The sequence below is a fragment of the Numenius arquata genome, chromosome 6 (genome assembly GCF_964106895.1).
Source record: "Numenius arquata chromosome 6, bNumArq3.hap1.1, whole genome shotgun sequence".
NCBI classification, from domain to species: Eukaryota; Metazoa; Chordata; class Aves; order Charadriiformes; family Scolopacidae; genus Numenius; species Numenius arquata.
In genome coordinates this window covers 14758147-14776495 of record NC_133581.1, presented here as the reverse complement: position 1 = coordinate 14776495, position 18349 = coordinate 14758147, and the positions used below count along the sequence as shown (strand labels likewise).

General features: G+C 37.7%; 1 protein-coding gene across 1 annotated transcript in view; it reads left to right on the top strand.

Moving 5' to 3' along the window:
- Window positions 1–17885, top strand: part of CHID1 (chitinase domain containing 1) — a 114397-nt gene extending 96512 nt beyond the window's left edge. Inside the window, exons 10-12 of the mRNA XM_074149330.1 lie at window positions 12192–12272; window positions 15541–15583; window positions 17618–17885. Of these exons, the coding sequence (XP_074005431.1) occupies window positions 12192–12272; window positions 15541–15583; window positions 17618–17716 (223 nt within the window). The 3' untranslated portion in view covers window positions 17717–17885. The remainder of the gene's footprint in view (window positions 1–12191; window positions 12273–15540; window positions 15584–17617) is intronic.
- Window positions 17886–18349: the final 464 nt, after the last annotated feature.

Genomic DNA, 18349 nt, shown 5'->3' with positions numbered 1-18349 from the left:
TTTCCTCCTAGTTTGGTCCTCTTCATGGAAACTTTCTGAGCATTTGATCAAAGAGAGTAATCATCATAATCCACAAATGTAGAGCTTTGCGGGGAAAAAAGATTTCTCACAACATAATATCTGGGATTTCAAGTCAGCAAGTGCCAAGATCAGTCAGAAAAACTAGTTCAACCAGTTATGGAATCAGAGCTTACTGAAAAGTCAAGAACCTGCACTTTTTTCATGGTCTGAGCAGGTAATTTTTATTTCTCTTCAGAATTTCTGGATTTGGTTCACTAACCGTTTCTTGATGCTGAGTACAGAATCGTCGTCTGGTAATAATGACAGTTTAAAGAAAAAACTGCCATCCTGAAGGGAGGGGCTGAAATAGAAGAGCTTCTGAAGTGGTGCAATAGCTGTGTAGTAGACTACAATGTGTATAAAGCAGTACTGAGGTTTATTGCAATAGCTGCAATGGAATATTAAGAGGAAAGGATTACAGCCCTCCACCTTTTGTGAAAGTAAATACAATTAAAATAATACCCAGCAAAGGCCTTCCAATCCCGAACAGCTCAGTAAATCCTTCAGTGACTGCAGATGGAACTTTTTCATCTAATCCAAGCACTATTCTCCATGTTATTTATGTTCTTGCATTGTAGGGCTTTGCATTATACAGTTGACAGTCCCATCTGTTTCTCTTCTAGCTTCACTATCATCCTGTTATGTTTTCTTTACTTAACAAGGTCATTCATACCTCATCTCTGTGCGTACAACTGTAGCAGAAGCTTGTGATAATTAGGGATGTGGGGCACAGGGAACTATTCCCAGGTGGCACCTCTGCCATATGGCTTTGAAATGGCTCTTTGGAATGAGAGGTAAAGCTTTACTACTCCCCTCAGGCTTTCCTTAAGGTAAAAAAGTTGACTCACTTGTGGCAATGAACCTATTCAGTATTTTGCCAGCCTTAATTGAATGGAATCCATTTTTTTAATTAAAACAAGCAAATGCTTTTCTTGAGTCTTTGCAAAAAGCAATAATCTCTGATAAAATCAGGAGAAAAAAGGAGATGATAACGTTTTTTCCCCAACAGTTGTTTCTAAATTGTACTTTAAAAAAAAAAACAACAAAAAAACCTAAACAAACAAAAAGCAAACAAACAAACAAACAAAGCCACCAAAACCAAAAAAAAAGACATTGCTTCTTTATTTCATATTGTATGAGTCTCTCTTCCACAATGCTTTTAGTAATTGATGGCTTGTGGGATTTCTGCTCTTTAACTTTGCTTTGGGCTTTCTGGATTCACCTTCTGTTACATGCATATCATAGAGTTTGTTAATGTTTAACTTGTTTAGATTTACATTTAGTAAGTGTTTAAAGGACATTCTTCTTCTATTAATTACACAGCTGTACTGGTGATTACTCCATGTGTTGGATGACTTGTGTAGGGAATGCAAAGTGGTAGTATTTTGAAAGTGTTATTGCAATTTAATATGTTTGCATATGGAACCACTTTAGATACATAAATGCCCTACTGTTTTACCTTTGACAGTGTACTACGATAAATTGTGAACATTTACTGTCTGAATTTGCTCAAATAATTGCAAAAGGCAAACTTCTATCATTTCAACACAGCAAAAGGATTTATTTTCTAACTTCCCCAGATGTTAACAAAATTATAGAATGTACACAGATCCTGCATATGCTGTGAGTATAATTCCCCTTTACACTGTTCCTTTGAATCAACAATTTCTTCAGCAAAACAAAGATACTTTGTTGACAGAGTGCTGTATACCTGGTAGAGGGCTGTAGTTATGGTTAATATTAGTAGTGCTGTTTTATTTAAAGATTAAAAAAATGTATATACATACCTGTTAGAAGTAAAATAGTATTCCATTTTGAAATTTCCAGTCAATTTAAAGGGAAAAAAATGTAGTGGCCATCATTTTATCCCTTGATTTGCACTTCAAGTATTACCATTTGATTTAAGTAACAGTTCTTTTGGAAGCCATTTTTAATAAATATATGCATTTTTTTTTTGCTTTAAAATCTAGTCTTAACAAATTTTAGCAGCATGCTCTGATATGTTTGTTCAGCAGAAACTAAACAGATAAAAATACAGAAATATTTATCAGTTACAGCAAAGATACAGATGTTCTGCTGTTTTTCATGATTAAAATTGCCAGACTTTTCTTTAAAACTGACCACTGCCACATGAATATGTATTAGTTTAACTAAATATCAAAAGATTTAAAATCCATGTTCTCAAGTATTTACTTAACTGCCCTGATGAAGATAGTTTCTTACAAGGGCATAAATCCATTCTCATTGGATAAAATATAGTTTATTACTTAATAGCCCATCTTCAATTCAAGTCATACCAAAAATGGAGGAATTATATGCCATCTAGATTATTCTAAGGCATGTTAAAAAAGTACTAACCCTTGAAGATTTGCATTATTTATGAGAGATTAATAGTCATTTGCATGAGTTTGTCGTCACTCTATCTTTTCAAAAAACAAAGCTGAAAGTCTTGTATTAGTTCTATTGGTGTAAATCCAGAATAAATCTATATAACTGTGACTAAAACATGGTCAATTGAGAGGAGAAAAATCCCTCTGCCAAGTATGAAAAATGAACTTGAAAGTCAGCAGAAATGTTCTTCGTTCTTAACTTGGCCCCAAAAGATGCAAAGGAGTATATAGTTCATAACTTCATAGGACACTGGAGGTTTGTAGAGTTTACTGATCTGCCATAGATTTTCCTTTAGTGTACTCACCTTCTTTAGTTATAATCCTCCCAGTCAGGGATTGAATTTATGACTTCTTTCACATGAAGGTGAAACTATCTGCTCTATTGCAGCAGATAGTTCATTTAAATTTATTACTGCACATCTGTAACTACTTCATGCCAAAAAAATATCCTTGAACTGTGTTTCTTTTATTTTATAGAAAATGTTTGGTATTCCGGTCTTCAGAGGTTGAACTTGAGACAGGACAGATGATAATTAAAAGACATGGAGTAGCTTTGAAATGTTTTTCTGCTTTGTGAGAGCTAGGTTGAAATACCAAAATTTAATTGACATGCCAGGTAATTACAGTAAAAATTGGAACAAAAGAACCCTGAAAATTTTCAAAAACTATATGTGTGTTAACCTGGAAGTCCTATTTTAGTCAGATTTCTGAGCAATGAGAATTTGGCAGATTAAGCTCAGTTGTAATAGCAAAACTTGCTGGGTTTTGGTCTTTGCTGCCTCTAAATGTCAGAGAATACTACAATATGCTTTTATTTAGGAACATAACCTGAAATAGTTTTTTGAATGCATTACTTTTAGGAGACCACGGGTAACATTTATCAGCAAACTAGAGCAACGCAGTAAGATACACAAAACTTGCACAACTCTATAATTTCATCGCTTCTTTGAGATAGTTTATCACAGTTGCTCTTATGGAATCTTTTTTTTTTTTTTTTTGGTAAGGAATTACTTAGCTACTACTATTTTAATAAGAATTCTTGCATTTTGAAGGCATTTTACTATGATTTTTCAAGTGAACAGAAATAGGTACAATTACGTAGTGAATATTTTGTCCTTGTTTGTCATAGCAGCACTTAAAATTACAATCCTAGGGCTCTGATAGCTGGGAGTATGCCAGTGTCCTAGGTGGAGGAGATAATACCATGAATTTGTTTGTTGTGCTGACATTAAGACCATTGTCAAAGGCATTTGATTTGATGCATTCAGCAGGATGCTTGGGATCTTAAGGATCTGCAGCAGAGCTGCACAAGACAGTGGTGAATGCTGCCTCCTTGCTTCTTGAACTGTTCTTCCTGTAGTTTAAGAATTAATGTCTTATACACCGAAATGCAGGGCCACTGTAGCAGAGTCTGCCTTAAAGAGATTTGAAGGATATGGATATTCCCACTGCTTGGAAGGGAGAGGGGCTGTTCAACAACTGGATCACTGTTACAGTGTAGTATTTTGTATCAACTTTGCTTTCACAGGTCATGTTTTACTGAAAATCCACTAGTCATGCGGCGAGGGAGAAGCAGGCAGAGATACTGGTAGTGGACATTGCATCATTGAATCTGAACACTCTTCTGAGGCTACTTGGAAGTGGAGATCTATTTCTGTGTCTCATTCTCAGCATTTTGTGGAGCAGATGGAATCCAAATAGCAGTCAGCTTTCTGAGGCTACAATCTCCTACTGTAGTTGCTTTTGTTCATCACCTCAAGTTCTGGTTCCTTGCAGTCAGTACTGCTTCTGTCTAGCCTAAACTATTTCTCCTATTTCTGGAGAGAGAACAGAGCCAGAATTTCTCCCCCAAGGCTGTTGCTGACGTGGGTTAATTTTAGATACCCAGAGTCCTGCAGCCTACAGGTTTTGTGCTCTGCCTGACCAGAGAAGGTCATCTGGGAGCATCCTTCTCCAATCCTTGGTGCCTTCAGCTGCTTGCACCCAACATATGTTCCCTTTCATTCTCCTTTGCTACCAAGTGCAACCTTTCCATAACCATGCCCTTCATGGGGCTTGGCCCCTGCCCATCTGTCTCAGCACGGGCCTCCTAGAAACCGTACGGAAATAGTGGGCTTGAGCACCTACCTGGCACAGGCCTCCCAGCAAGCACAATGGTTGTCCTCCTTTACCCCAGACCCAGGTCAGACAAGGCTGAGGTGAGGAGCTTGGAAGAACTGTGCTACTCCTTTCCTGACACAGGGTGAGGAGAAGATGTTCCTGCTGGCTTTTGTGGCTGTTAAATCTTATGGGTGATATTGATATTGACCTTGTGTTTGTATTGGGATGATTTTAATTCAGGAGTGGTTGAAGACAGATGCAAGAAGCAACTGGAAGAGCTAGTAGTGATGTTCACTGGCATTAAGATCATCTGATCTTTTAGGCAAGGATGGAAAAGAAATGTAATTTTTTTATATCTATCTGTTCTAATGAAGTAGGTACAGAACAATTAATATCAAAGTAGGTGACTGTGCACTCAACCTTCTTTTTCATAGCCGGAGTGGGTCAAATTTCATCTCCTATACGCTGAATTAAGATAATCAAAATCTGATCAGGCTCCAAATCCAGTATAACACAGTTTTCATAGCTAATCTGTGAAGCATTGCATGAATATAGTTGATTTGTATATTTTGAACAAGAAGAAAGTCTGGAAAGCTTTTATGATGCGCGTAAAAAAAACCCAACAAACCCAACCTGACATGCAACAGAACTAGCAATGTTTTAGGTTTTGTTATTTAGAGCTGAAGCTGAACAGCAGATATATGAGTGTATCTGAACTTTGTTGAGCCTTACATACAAAGACACAGCCTTATTTTTTCATATGCGTTGCCTATTAAGTCAGTCCTTGAAAGAATGGAGAACTGTAATGTAGAATCATAGAATAGTTTGGATTGGAATGGACCTTTAAAGGTCACTAGTCCAACCACCATGCAATGAGCAGACACATCTTCAACTAGAGGAGGTTGCTCAAAGCCCTGTCCAACCTGACCTTGAATGTTTCCAGGGATAGCACATCTACCACCTCTCTGGGTAACCTCTTCCAGTGTTTCACCACCCTCAGCATAAAAAATTTCTTCCTTGTATCTAGTTTAAATCTACCTTCTTTTAGTCTAAAACCATTACCCCTTACCCTATCGCTACAGGCCCTACTAAAAAGTCTGTCCCCATCTTTCTTTTAAGACCCCTTCAAGTACTGAAAGGCTGCAATAAGGTCTCCCTGGAGCCTTCTCCAGGTTGAACAACCCCAACTCTTACAGCCTTCCCTCAGAGGAGAGGTGTTCTTCCCTCTGGCCATTTTTGTGGCCTTCTTCTGGACTTGCTCCAACACTTCCATGTCTTTCCTGTGCTGAGGACTCCAGAGCTGGATGCAATACCCCAGGTGGGGTCTCACCAGAGAGGCAGAATCACCTCCATTGACCACACTTCTTTTGATGCAGTCCAGGATACAACTGGCCTTCTGGGCTGCAAGCACATGTTGCCGGGTCATGTCCAGCTTTTAACCCACCAGTACCCCCAAGTCCTTCTCAGCAGGGCTGCTCTCAATCCCTTCTTCCCCAAACCTGTATTGATACTGGGGATTGCCCTGATCCAGACTCCGCACTTGGCCTTGTTGGGCCTCCCAGGGTTCACATGGGCCCACTTCTTGAGCTTGTCCAGGTCCTGCTGGACAGCCTCCTGGCCCTCAGGCATGTCAACCACACCACTCAGCTTGTTGTCCACAAACTTGCTGAGGGTGCACTTGATCCCACTGTCTATGTCATTGAAGATATTAAACAGTACTGGGCCCAATACCGGAACCCTGAGGGACACCACTTGTCACTGATCTCCATCTGGACATCGAGCTGTTGACCACTACCCTCTGGATGCAATCATCCAACCAATTCCTCATCCACTAAACAGTCCACCCATCAAATCCATCTCTCTCCAATTTGAAGAGAAGGATGTTGTGGGGGACCATGTCAAAGGCCTTACAGAAGTCCAGATAAATGATAACCTTAGCTCTTCCCTTGTCTACTGATGTAGTCGCTCCATCACAGAAGGCCACGAGGTTGGTCAGGCAGGACTTGTTCTTGGTGAAGCCATGCTGGCTGTCTTGAATCACCTCCCTGTTCTCCATGTGCCTTAACATAGCTTCTAGGAGGATCTGTTCCATGATCTTCCCAGGCACAGAGGTGAGGCTGACAGCTCGGTAGTTCCCAGGCCCCTCCTTTCTACCCTTTTTAACAATGGGTGCAATGTTTCTGTTTTGCTTTTTTCAGGGACTTCACCTGACTGCCATGACTTTTTAAATGTCATGTAGAGTGGCTTGGCAATTGCATCAGTACATTGTGCTTAGAGTAATATATTTGAAAATGCTTCAACCTCAATTGAGTGTTACTTAAGCATTTCAGAAAACGTACCCTTAAACCAGCAGTTATATGTTCAAAGATATTTTTTAGGATGAACCTGCTGATTCTTGAAACAAGCCTGTAGACATAAACAAGCATTAGTTTTCATCATATTGAAAAGTTGTTTTAAGCAGAGAGACTATGTCTGGTCTCAGACTCTAAGTAACCAGATTATTGGGGAAGTTGGAGCAGAATTTAAGCTTTTATGGTGTGCGATTTATGAAAGACTAATACTTCTACTGTTACATGATGATAAATCGCCTTATAAGAATTTATTAGGACCTGTGTTTCTTCTACGAAGGATGGACATTGAGGTGCAGTAATGTCAGCGTGGTGGTTTGACCCTGACTGAGGAAAGAGTCACCTACTGGCTATCAACAATGCATATTTTCAAATCTCTTTTAGACATAGTCATTCTCGTAGAAGCCTGGCAGCACTTTTAAGTATTTCAGAATTCTGTAAGGATAACATTTCTGTGACTAAGCTTCTTCTCTTCCACATAGTAGATACTTGTTATGTAACTTATACATTATGTATATTTAATTTTGACAGCACGATTATTTATTTATTATCCAGTGGAAATTCATGTGCTAAATTCTTTGGTGTTGAGATGATTCTTATCCTGGATTACAGTGGAGGCAACCTTAGTATGGTAGGAGTAGCAATGGTTCCACTGGTCAAATGTACCAAGACAGGGAATGTCCTTAGGAGTACTACTGTGAAAACTGTTTTGGAGGTATTTCTGTGTATTTGGTTTGCATCAGAAAACTAAACTCCTGAGCTTTAGAATATGGCCTTTTTATCTGATTTCTCTTACTTTTATTAAGAGATACAGCTTCCTGAAAAGGGGGAAGATTTACCCTATCTAGTTGAGTCTCAAACATCTGTTGCCATGTGTAGGCACTGATGATGGTCACAGTTATGGAGATGAAATTCCTGGTAGGTTCAGGGTTTAATAACTAAGTTAAGTTTATTGTGACTGAAGCAGACTGAAAAGAAAACGTGTGGTATAGATTTTCAACCTGAATAGTATTTTTTATCCTTTGACTGAATCACTCAAATTTGCTATAGTGGAAGATAAGCTTAGTTTGCTGCAGCAGGAGCAAATTATCCTTCCTTCTGATTAGAGACCTGTTGCTTCTAGTCACAGTTTTGTTCATGTGAGAATTGAGGAGAAAATGTAGTGTTAGGAAAGAGCATCAAAATGGGATGTATACTCAGTAGCAGTTTCCTTTTCAATAAAGCTTTTCTGTTGAAGAGCGACTAAGGACTAGTAAAGCAAAGCACCAGAGGATTAAAAAAGTTAACCTTCGAAAATAAACTGTAGCCCAAAAATTATATATGAAGCTACATGTTTTCCTAGAATGTATATTCTTGTTGCAAAAGATTTACTAGAGATTGTTTCTTTATATTTTTGCTGAAAAAGCACTATCCATGAAGATAAATACCTTCTTCAGGGAGACTATAGATCGTGGGTTTTACCCTAGCATTTTACACTGCCATATCATTTTTCATGGTTTGGAAGAAAAGTATCTTAGAAAAGGAACATCAGTCATAAATCCTGAGAAGGTTTCTTCTGGATCCTTTAGTTATTAGTTGAATGTGCAGCAAAGTGCAATAGTGTCTAGGTGTAGCCATATTAGTGTTGTTCCTAGGTACGCATCTTTGGCAGGACTGACTTTACAGGTACTCCATCATATGTACATTTTGGGTTCTCATTTACTCTGTGGAAGGAAGTGCTTGTTTTAGTCCAACCCTGTCCAGTGGGTTTGTAACCAGGAGTATCAGAGTCATAAGAGTAACAGTCAGTGTCTGTAGACCAAGAAGCGTCCTTTTTGACAGAGTTATGGCAGTAAATTGCAGTGAAACACTGCAGATTTGAAGTCTTGTATGAAAGGTGGCCAGCAGACTTAAAATAATTTCCAGAGACTTTTGTGCTCTGTAGCCATGTTTTTACTACATCGTAACTTTTAAACTTTCAAAACCCAGCTGTGACAGCAGAATTTGTACTTTAGCTGCTTAGCTATTATCAAGAAGGAATGTTTTGGAGAATAAAAATGTTGCTTTAGGTAAGTTAAAACAAGACTTATTTAAATGAACCAGAATGGCAGTTCTGCTTGAGAACAAGTATTTGCAAGATGGACATGCAGGTGACATCTGCCTTTTTTTACTATTCCTGATAATCCATGCAAATTTATCATTTATGCATGCTGCATTGGTGCTTCATTAGATAGAGACTAGCATCAACACTCCCGTCTTCATTGTGCGGACCTCCTTTCAGGCTAGGACCAGAGAAACAGCATGACTTTCTCTGCAAATGGTCACAAACGTCCCAGGAAATATGTATTGGAAGGCAGTGAAGCTGAGTTTTCAGTGTTTATCATACTCTTAACTGCTGAGGCAGCTTGGTAAAAAAAGAAGGCTAGTACGTTAGGAGCTGACAGATGAAGAAGCAAATAAATTAGTCTGGATAGGAATATAAAAGCAGATGTGAACTGGGACAATGGCAGTAGAAAGAGGGATAAATTAGAAAGAGAGGAGAGAAAAATAGCAATAAGCATGAGCTGAAAGGAGACAAGTGAGGTGAAAGGTGGAAAGAAGAATGAAGGCTGGCTGTGATGAGCTCCCTGCCCATCCCTCTTCCTCTTTGAGAACCTGGAAATGAATCTAGATTTCTTGTACCCCAGGCATACTGGTATCCCATGCTTGTCTGGTTCAGTGTGATGGAAAATTTCTCTTCTCAATTTTATTTTTTTTTTTTTTAATAACTACGTATCAAGTATTTGTTGAGTCAAGTACTGCCTAGGCTAGGAGATAATATGTTAAGAATGTCTGGATAAGCATTAGTTTGAGTCAAGCTAATGTATTGTGTTGAGTCAACACAACAAGTTTGTTGTGTTACAGGTGCTACAGTTTTACACAGGAACCCTTCTGTTTCTGATGCACGTAGTAAGATAGCTCAGAGATAATAGGAAATGTGGCGTATCTGGGAGATGTTGCCTGTAAAGCCCCTGTATGTTTTACTGCAAGAAAATGAATAGTGATGGGGGCACATGACTACAGGAAGGGAATGGATTGATCCCAGGTTAGGGCAATGGAAAGCCTATGTGAAACAGCTCTGGTTTGTTGCTGCACTTCTTCCAAACCCTTCACAGCAAACTTGTTGTCTGGTTGAAAAACATAAAACTTGCCTTTCAGAAGCATTGAGTACGCAGTTGCAATTGTAGTAAATGGGAGCTTATTGTTTTGAACATTGTACTTTGAATTTTTGTTGTCCTTAATAGAGACAATGCGAAAACTGAGTTAATACATTTCAAATAGGTCCTCCAAAATTAATGGATAGTAGTGACAATTTTGAACCTAATTTTTTTTTTTTCCCAACTCAAGGTTGGAACTAGTCTTATCATTATAGATGTGATTTGAAGATGAACTTGTTCATTTTTGCTGTTATGTGCCGTGGTGATAAATGCGTATAGGCAGGAGAAAGGGAAATAAATTTTCTGTGCCTGGTGAAGACGAGTTCTCATTAAATACACTCCATACCTGAACAGCTTTAAAATAATAATATACCTTATATATAAAAGGCTATAATAATTGCTTCAAGTTGCATTTCTAATTTTAAAGCTTGTTTGTATGTATGTTGAACACTCTTTAATTGTTTTGGGATTTTTAGCAAGCAAAATTAGGATTTCTCATCTAAAAACATACATTCAGAAATAAAACTGCGTGCCAGGATGTCTTGGCTTGTAATTCTTGTTTTCTGGGCTGTAACATTTTTGTCCCATGTTCTACATGAGTCTTGTCTCCTGTCATTACTGAAGTTGCCATTCTGGAATGGGGCAAGGTGTTAAAAACTATCCTTAAATTTTAGGTATACAAAACTAGATCCCTTTGCACAGCAAAAGAGAGAAGATATTCCCTGCAATGCTGAATGTTGTAAGTGCATTTAGAGTAATACCAAAGGAGAAAATAAATCTTTTCAAACTAAGAAATACAAACTTCTCTCTTTTTTTGGAAGTATATTGTGAGGTGGAATTTCAGCACTGATGGAGTCAGGATAGTGGCTGATGGAAATCAGTTATAAAATCTTTTGCATAGGAGATGGAAATTTCTTATTTAAAAATAAGATAATTTGAAGGCAAATTTCTCCATGCAAATCCTGTCATGAGCAGAGACTTTATTACAAGAATGAGACATATTGTGGAAGAGATGGTTTTGATAGATATTGCAAAACCACAAAAATAATTTTAATGCTACCCTATGTGTGTGCCTGTGGTAGCTTTATATAATCATGATAGAGTAATGGGACTTTGAATTCAAATTCTCAATACAATCCCCAAGGAAAAAAAAAGAAACTGATAGTGCTTGCCCTGTGGCTGGAGAAATCCCCTAATGTCTAGTCAGGAAGGTTTTCAGCAGAGTTAAGTTCAGCCTTCTTGCTGGCCAAAGATGCAGAAGATACAGAGACATGTGATAGAGACTTCTCTCATTTCTGTGACACCTGTGTGGCCTCTGTCATTGGCAGTAGCTTGCCATCTTCTGGTCTTGCTACCTGAGGCAGCAAAGCAGCTTTGTTTCTGTTGTGCAGTCAGAAATGCAAACACAAGGAGACACTGTCTCTACACTGAGAGGATAGCGAGCTAACCAAGGACATGAATTTACAGCACATTAACTCTTCCATACCAGTTCCCTATGCAGTTTTTTGGGTGCAAGTAGTATTCTGTCCTCACTTTGTGACAAGTAGGTAGGAGGTAAGTCATCCCACATTCAAAATGTCCATGCAAGAGAGTAAGGCCAAGAAGCTAGCGGTGGAGAAAATTCATATACAGAATTATTTAGCAGTAACTTTTTCTTGAGAACAAGCTCTTTTCAAATTTCACTTTTAGAAGATTACCTAAGCCCCTTTTATTGAAAAACTTTTCTGATCACATAATAGTGGCTTATAATTAAGAATCGCATTGATTAGCCTCAAAGGACACAATTAAGTACAGCCTAGGGTTTACTTTAGTTCCTCTTTTTCAGCATATAGGAGTTAGACTGTAGAAATACTGAAGCACTGCCTTCATATGCCTTCATGGATTTGTCAATTGATGAATGTTAATTAATTCATTGCATTAAAAAAAAAGCCTAAAAATGCAAACACGGCAAATTTTAAAGTGGCTGAGGAAATCAGTTGTCAGCAAGAAGATATTTTTGATATGGTATTCAACACCTAAACATGGTAAAACTGCCTTTTTTCAGAAATTTATGCAATGTAATTTCACAACTGCTTTTTTAGAAAAGTTAATTCCTTATCTATGTTTTTAATTTGTAGGTACATTGAAACCTTGAAGGAGCACAAACCAAAAATTGTCTGGGATGAACAAATTGCTGAACACTACTTTGAATACAAAAAGTGAGTTACATTTATTAACTTACCATTCTGCAAGTATTTTTGGGCATGGTCCAGTACACAATGAATTACTAGTTAACTATAGTATGCAACTGAATTCAGCAAATGGAAATTCTGCTGTTCGTGATCTGTACATCAACACTGAACTGCAGCATAAAAGAGTGCTTCAGGTGAGAAAAGTAAATCAGAGAAGGTTTAATGAAATAACATAAGCTAAAAATATCTTTAGAAGGGAACTCTGATGAGTCATATCTTTACAAGTTATTCATCAAAGTTATCTGCTGAGTGTCTGTTAATCAGGTGCTCTGAGGTTAGTACTGTGAGCTGTTGGGTGATTACCAATAACTTGGCCAAAAATAGTTCTGGTACAAGAGCCTGGTTTTACTAGTCCTATTGGTCAAGCAACACCCTTCCACTAAATGGAATGGACTCAAGAGAAGTGTAATGAGAATAATAACAAGTGACTTCCAGATAAAGTGTTTTAAAGGACTGAGAGCATGAAGGGAAAGGGTAATAACTTTCTTTGTCCTCCCTTTTTCATCATGAAATGACAAGAGAAGTCCTGATGGTAGGAAAAGTCCAATTAAAACAGGTTTTAAAAAAAAAATCCGAGCAACATCTTATTAAGCCTCAGTGATAATTTGCTATTTTTGTATGTAAATATACAAAAATACGGTAAAATTATGCAAACAAAATCCTACTAGTTCTATAAAACTGTGTCTTGTATATTAGTCAATGCATTGGTAATGTGAAGGAGGTACATCACTGAAAACGAGGAAATCACATTCTAGGGTGCTTTAAGAAAAAAAAAATCAGAACTTGTTTGTTATTTCCAAAATACCTTCTTGGTTTAAATATTTTTAAATGTAAAAAAAAAAAAAAGAAAAAGTCCTACTTTCCTACTTTTATATTTTTAGTTTAATTTTCAGGGTTTCTTTCAGCCTGTAATTTTCTCCTGACTTCTCAGCAACATGTATTTCTTATCATAAAAAAAATATTTACCTGTTGATTAGCAGTGTTTTAATTTATTTTCTGTATGAAAGGACTGGGATCTTTGTTCCTTCATATTTAATTCTTTGGTATTCTGTTGCAAAATTGCTTTGTGCCTAACAATTCCAATGTTTTTTGTATTAACTAAAGAGGAATAAATCAAAATCAGAAGCTTTGTTTTAGTGATCTTTAATGCACAATCCAATTGGAGACACAATGACCACTGGATGAAAACTTGCTCTTAAAAGAGTAGATCTGAGGGCTCAGTTTGAATGGCATGCTTCAGAAAAATATTTCCTAAACATCTCCTTGCAAACTGAACATGTGGGAAAGGGATAGCTTGTCAGTAGTACTACATCATTTGCCTTTGAAAGCCAATCTTTGGAGATCCTTGTTTGTGGGCTTCCTGGAGGAATTTTTGATGCATAAAGCGCACTGGATCTGAAAATCAATCAAAACTTCGCTTGCTGCGCTGTGCTTCGCAGGCAGCCATGTAGCTCAGCATGGCTGCAGTGGTTCCATCGGTTGCAGGGGAGGGTTATTTTAAGGGAACTTTTTTTCCGTTACCACTTTGGTTTGCAAAGGTTCAGTTACACTGATGGGGATGGCAGCCAGGCCTGAAATATGCTTCACTGGTTCACATCTTGCCTGGAAATCTTGCGTGTCTGCAGTTGCTAGGAAATCAAATCATGAATCTTTAAGCAAAGCACAGCTTTGTAGCAGGCAGAGACTAAATATTACAAATAGTTACAGAAATCTGTTGTCTCTGAGTGCTTGTCCCAGTGCACTTCACAGGTAAGTATTCATTTACGTCAGTTGGGAGATTTTAGGAGCAATGCCTACTTGGTCAGTCCACGTGCTCTGCATTTCCTCCTAGCCTAACTGGTTAAGTGGTGCTGTGAGACCACTTGTAACTTATCCTTCTCATTATTAGTGGTTTAAAATGCAGCCTTGTTATCTGTGCCCAGTGTAGCTTGTTCTGTCCGTATATTTTATACTGCTAGCATTTAATTTAACCTGAAAGACAGTAATTTTGGGAACTGGGGAAAATCTTTCACAGTCTGCATCTGACAACTAAATGTCTTCATCTTTTTCAGATGTGCATTTAGTAAAAGGCAGTTGTGCCTACTATCACAGTTTTATAATCCAGTTGCAACAAGGTATCTCAGTTTGTTTACTTAGATCTAGTATCAGACCATCCCTCTTGTGAGATCTCTTCTTGGATCCTCTATCTTTGCTGTCAGCGTTTTCACCTCTTTTAAGAGTTGTTTTCCTTAAAGGCCACTAGTACTGGGTAAATTAAGTATCCTGTCTGACTGCCCGCATTGTATTTCATTGTAACCAGTTCTTGGACAAAGTGTTATGCCCAAAGAAGTTTGGAACTTTCATCTTAATCATAAAAGTTACCTGATTTTTTCCCAGAAGTTGTGTTAGTTATTAGGAAACTCTGCTCTGTTCTATAGATGTTTTCAAAGGCCTTATCCTGAAGCCTTTTAAGGAATCATTTTAGATAACCAGGGATTCTTGTTGTAGTTGTGGCATGATGCAATTGCTATGAAAAGATTCCTCTAGCAGGTCTTTGACTCTATATAGTCATGTTTTGAACTTTCTAACTTTTGAGCTGCTAGAGTAGTCAAAGCCCACTTAAGCTGGATGATTTTGTCAGGAGGACCTTTCTGACAGAGATTCCTGTAACTGATATCTGTAGGACAGTGACACAGTTGCATACTTGACTTTTAGGTATGTTGTGTACCTTCTCTTAATGGCTTTTCTTTCCCCACCACTTCGGATTTATGTGCTGTGATATGTTTGTATCTACAGTAGAAAAGGGGCAGGAGTAGAAGTTCTTACCTGCAGTAGAAAAGGAAGAGAAGTAGAGAAGATTTTGGCCCTACCCTGCTGTCAGTAGATAGAGTAGCCAGACTGCAAGTATGGAATGAATGGAAGTTGGTCGCAAAAGTGTCTGATTTCAGAGACAGAGTGCCTCAGCTTCTGGAGTGGAACGGACACTGGGTAAAAAGTCTGAAAGACACAAGCCACTAAATGGAAAGTAGTCTCTGTCTTTTATATGGGCATATTAATGCTCATGTGCTGAACATACTAGCATATCTTATTTTTAATAGCAATAAGTTCTTCAAAATAAAATTGGCTGTTTTCTTCAGCACTGTCTTTGTTTCCTTTTAGTGGGAAGGAATAAAACTGGTTTTGAATTCTAATATCAGCTAAAAATCCTATGGGAATCAATCACAGCTATTGTGACTTTGATTTTCCTGTTTTGCAGGAATAAAGGAGGAAAACATGCCATCTTTTACCCAACACTGAAGGTAGGTGCCACTTTTTCAGGTCAGAGGGCTGTAAAAGGAAAGATGTTTACTCAACTTGTTGCATTATTGAGACACTTCAGAAAATCTTGAACTGGGTTTAGGCTTTTGTGAAAGCAGTTTACCCTGATGTAGTTGTTACGATTCAAAGCTTCAACTGCCTGTACAAGAAGATTGGGGTCTTGGAATCTTTGAAGATTAGCCATGTCTAGAGATAAGACTCACCAGGGCAAACCAGTGCTCTGAGAGGATCTGTTCAAGTGCAGAGTTCACGTGCTAACAGACATGCTGATTGTCAGACAAGAGACCGAAGAAATTTTGCTTCTGATCATGTTGGCTGGAAGCTTGGGGAACTTTTGCCTTCCTCTGTAATGAGGTCCTGATTCTTTCTGTCAGCCTGCATCACCCGGTTTTCTTCAGTTCCATTTCCCTGGAACATATTTTAGTGTTTTGAAAACTTAAGCATTTGTCCTTTGGCAGGATATAGAATTTCTGTCCACACAATAGTCTGCAATATACCAGAATACAGGATAAAATGGTTACTTGCAGCTTTAGTTCCTTGGAAGCTTTCTTTATATTTTCTCAGATTAAGCTAAAGGTAGTATGTTAGCCTCTGCTGGCTTTTAATATTGGAACGGAATTGCATCTGTAGTGAAATTATATCATGTTTACAGAGAACAGAGGCATTTTGTATGGTTAACCAAGGCTCTATTTTTCTGAACAGAATTGTTATCTTAAGCTCCACTCATATAAGGATATTTCCTTCATTAATCTAATATTGGTGGAAGTACTAGCACATATGGGATATTAATTACCACATCTTACCGTGTTCTTGCTAGTAGTACCTGTCTTAGAATGTTAGAAAGTTTCATTGAAAACCTGTCAGAGAAAAGATCGATTGTGCTGCAGGTTGTTATGCTACATTCTCTTTGGCCTTGTGGAAGGATTTCACCCTTCTATTGTCAGTACTAACCAGGTTAAGAACACTCATTCCTATACATTTCTTTCATTAATTCTTCTCTAACAGATACTCAACTGTGGTGGTTGGTGAATTTATGGAAACAGTTTCTTTCCAATTTCAACAAGCTAGTAATGAAATATTTTGAGATTTGTATGCCAGGGCAAATCAAAGAGTTGGTCACGTAATGGGGATCAAGATGGTCGGGGAGCACTTAATTTTATTACCCGATGACAAATGTGTTTCTTCCCCTTTTTAATGTTATAATCATTGGCAGGTTGCTCAACATTGGTTTGTTTATGATTAGTTAAAAGCAGTCATGAATGCCACGCCTAATGGATGCTTTGATACTTTGTTCTGTTTTCTATGGAAATGAGTTTTAGACACATCCCCCATGTGACTGCACAACACTGCAGTACTGCACTTCAAAGTAAGAAAACCTGAAACTAAAAGATTGAAAAATAATTATTTTTATTGTCTGACTTAAAGAAGTGCAGAGCACAAATTGTGGCATTGCTTCCCTTGTAAACCAATGACAAAATTAAATCAATGGCTGGAGCTCATTGAGCATAAGGATACTTTTAAATATTAATCTTCCAGAATCTCTTTACAATAGAATATGATAATGAGAATTGTGAATCTGTCCTGGGAGAAGGCAAGGGTAGCTAAGAAATCTTGATGGTATTTGACAAGTTGTTCTAATTGTCTTCAGTGATACAGTTTTACTTTACCCCTGAGACATTTCTGGGAAGAGTTAGAATTTCTGTACATTGTGAAATGATAGCCTATATTAGAGTAGTCCTTTGCATAGTTCATAAATCTGATTTATTTCTGTGGCATTTTGTCTATTTAGCTGGTTATCTTTTATTAGGTCATTGAATTAACTATTGCAATTAACTGTCTCTTACTGAATGATTGCTTGCTAACCAGAGAGTATTTGAAATACAGACTAAATTTTTCAGTATTTGATTCAAGGATAGATGCTTTTAAAAAGTCTGATAGTAGGATGAAGAGTTGGCAGCACGGAGTGTCAAATGTCTCTGACTAAAAGGTAATTGCTTTATGTGTCTTTGTCTTAGTCCATCCAGTTGCGCTTAGATCTTGCAAAAGAATTGGGCACTGGAATATCCATCTGGGAACTGGGACAAGGCCTGGATTATTTTTATGACCTGCTTTAAAATAAGAGATGATCTGGGAAAGACTTTATTTGCTTCACTGAGACTCCACCTTCAATTAATTTGGGTATCCCGGAGAGGTGATTTTTACAACCTTTTTTGTAATTTATATCATATCTGTATTAAACTTGCATTTTTTTCCCAATAAAGAACCTTTTCTGATTTGCCGTACAGACGTGATTGTTGGTATCTGATAAAATTCAGAGAAAAATAAAACCACAGAAATTTCTTTTAAAGCTCCTGAATTCAGAGTCATTGAAAATAGACCAACATAGCTGGGATGCTGTTAGATTTGAAAATATTTTCTGAAATTTTTTCGACAAGAAATAAAATGGACAAGTTGATGCCATCTGATCAAAGTTTAAGACAGAGACCTCTCAAACAACTGCTGATTGTAACCAAAGAGAATAAAGAAATCCATCAGATTATGTCCAGCAAATTTAATATTGCTGGACCCTCTGCATCTTGCTGTCCTCTGAGAAGGTAAGTCAATATAAAATGTCAGGGGAGAGACCAGTAAGATATCTTTCCCTGAAGCTGGTAGAAAATTAAGCAATGACAAGCTATGTTGTTAGCTGTTTGATTTTTTCATGTTAGTACCTTCCTTATGCAGTTCGAAGTCACAGTAATTTCAAT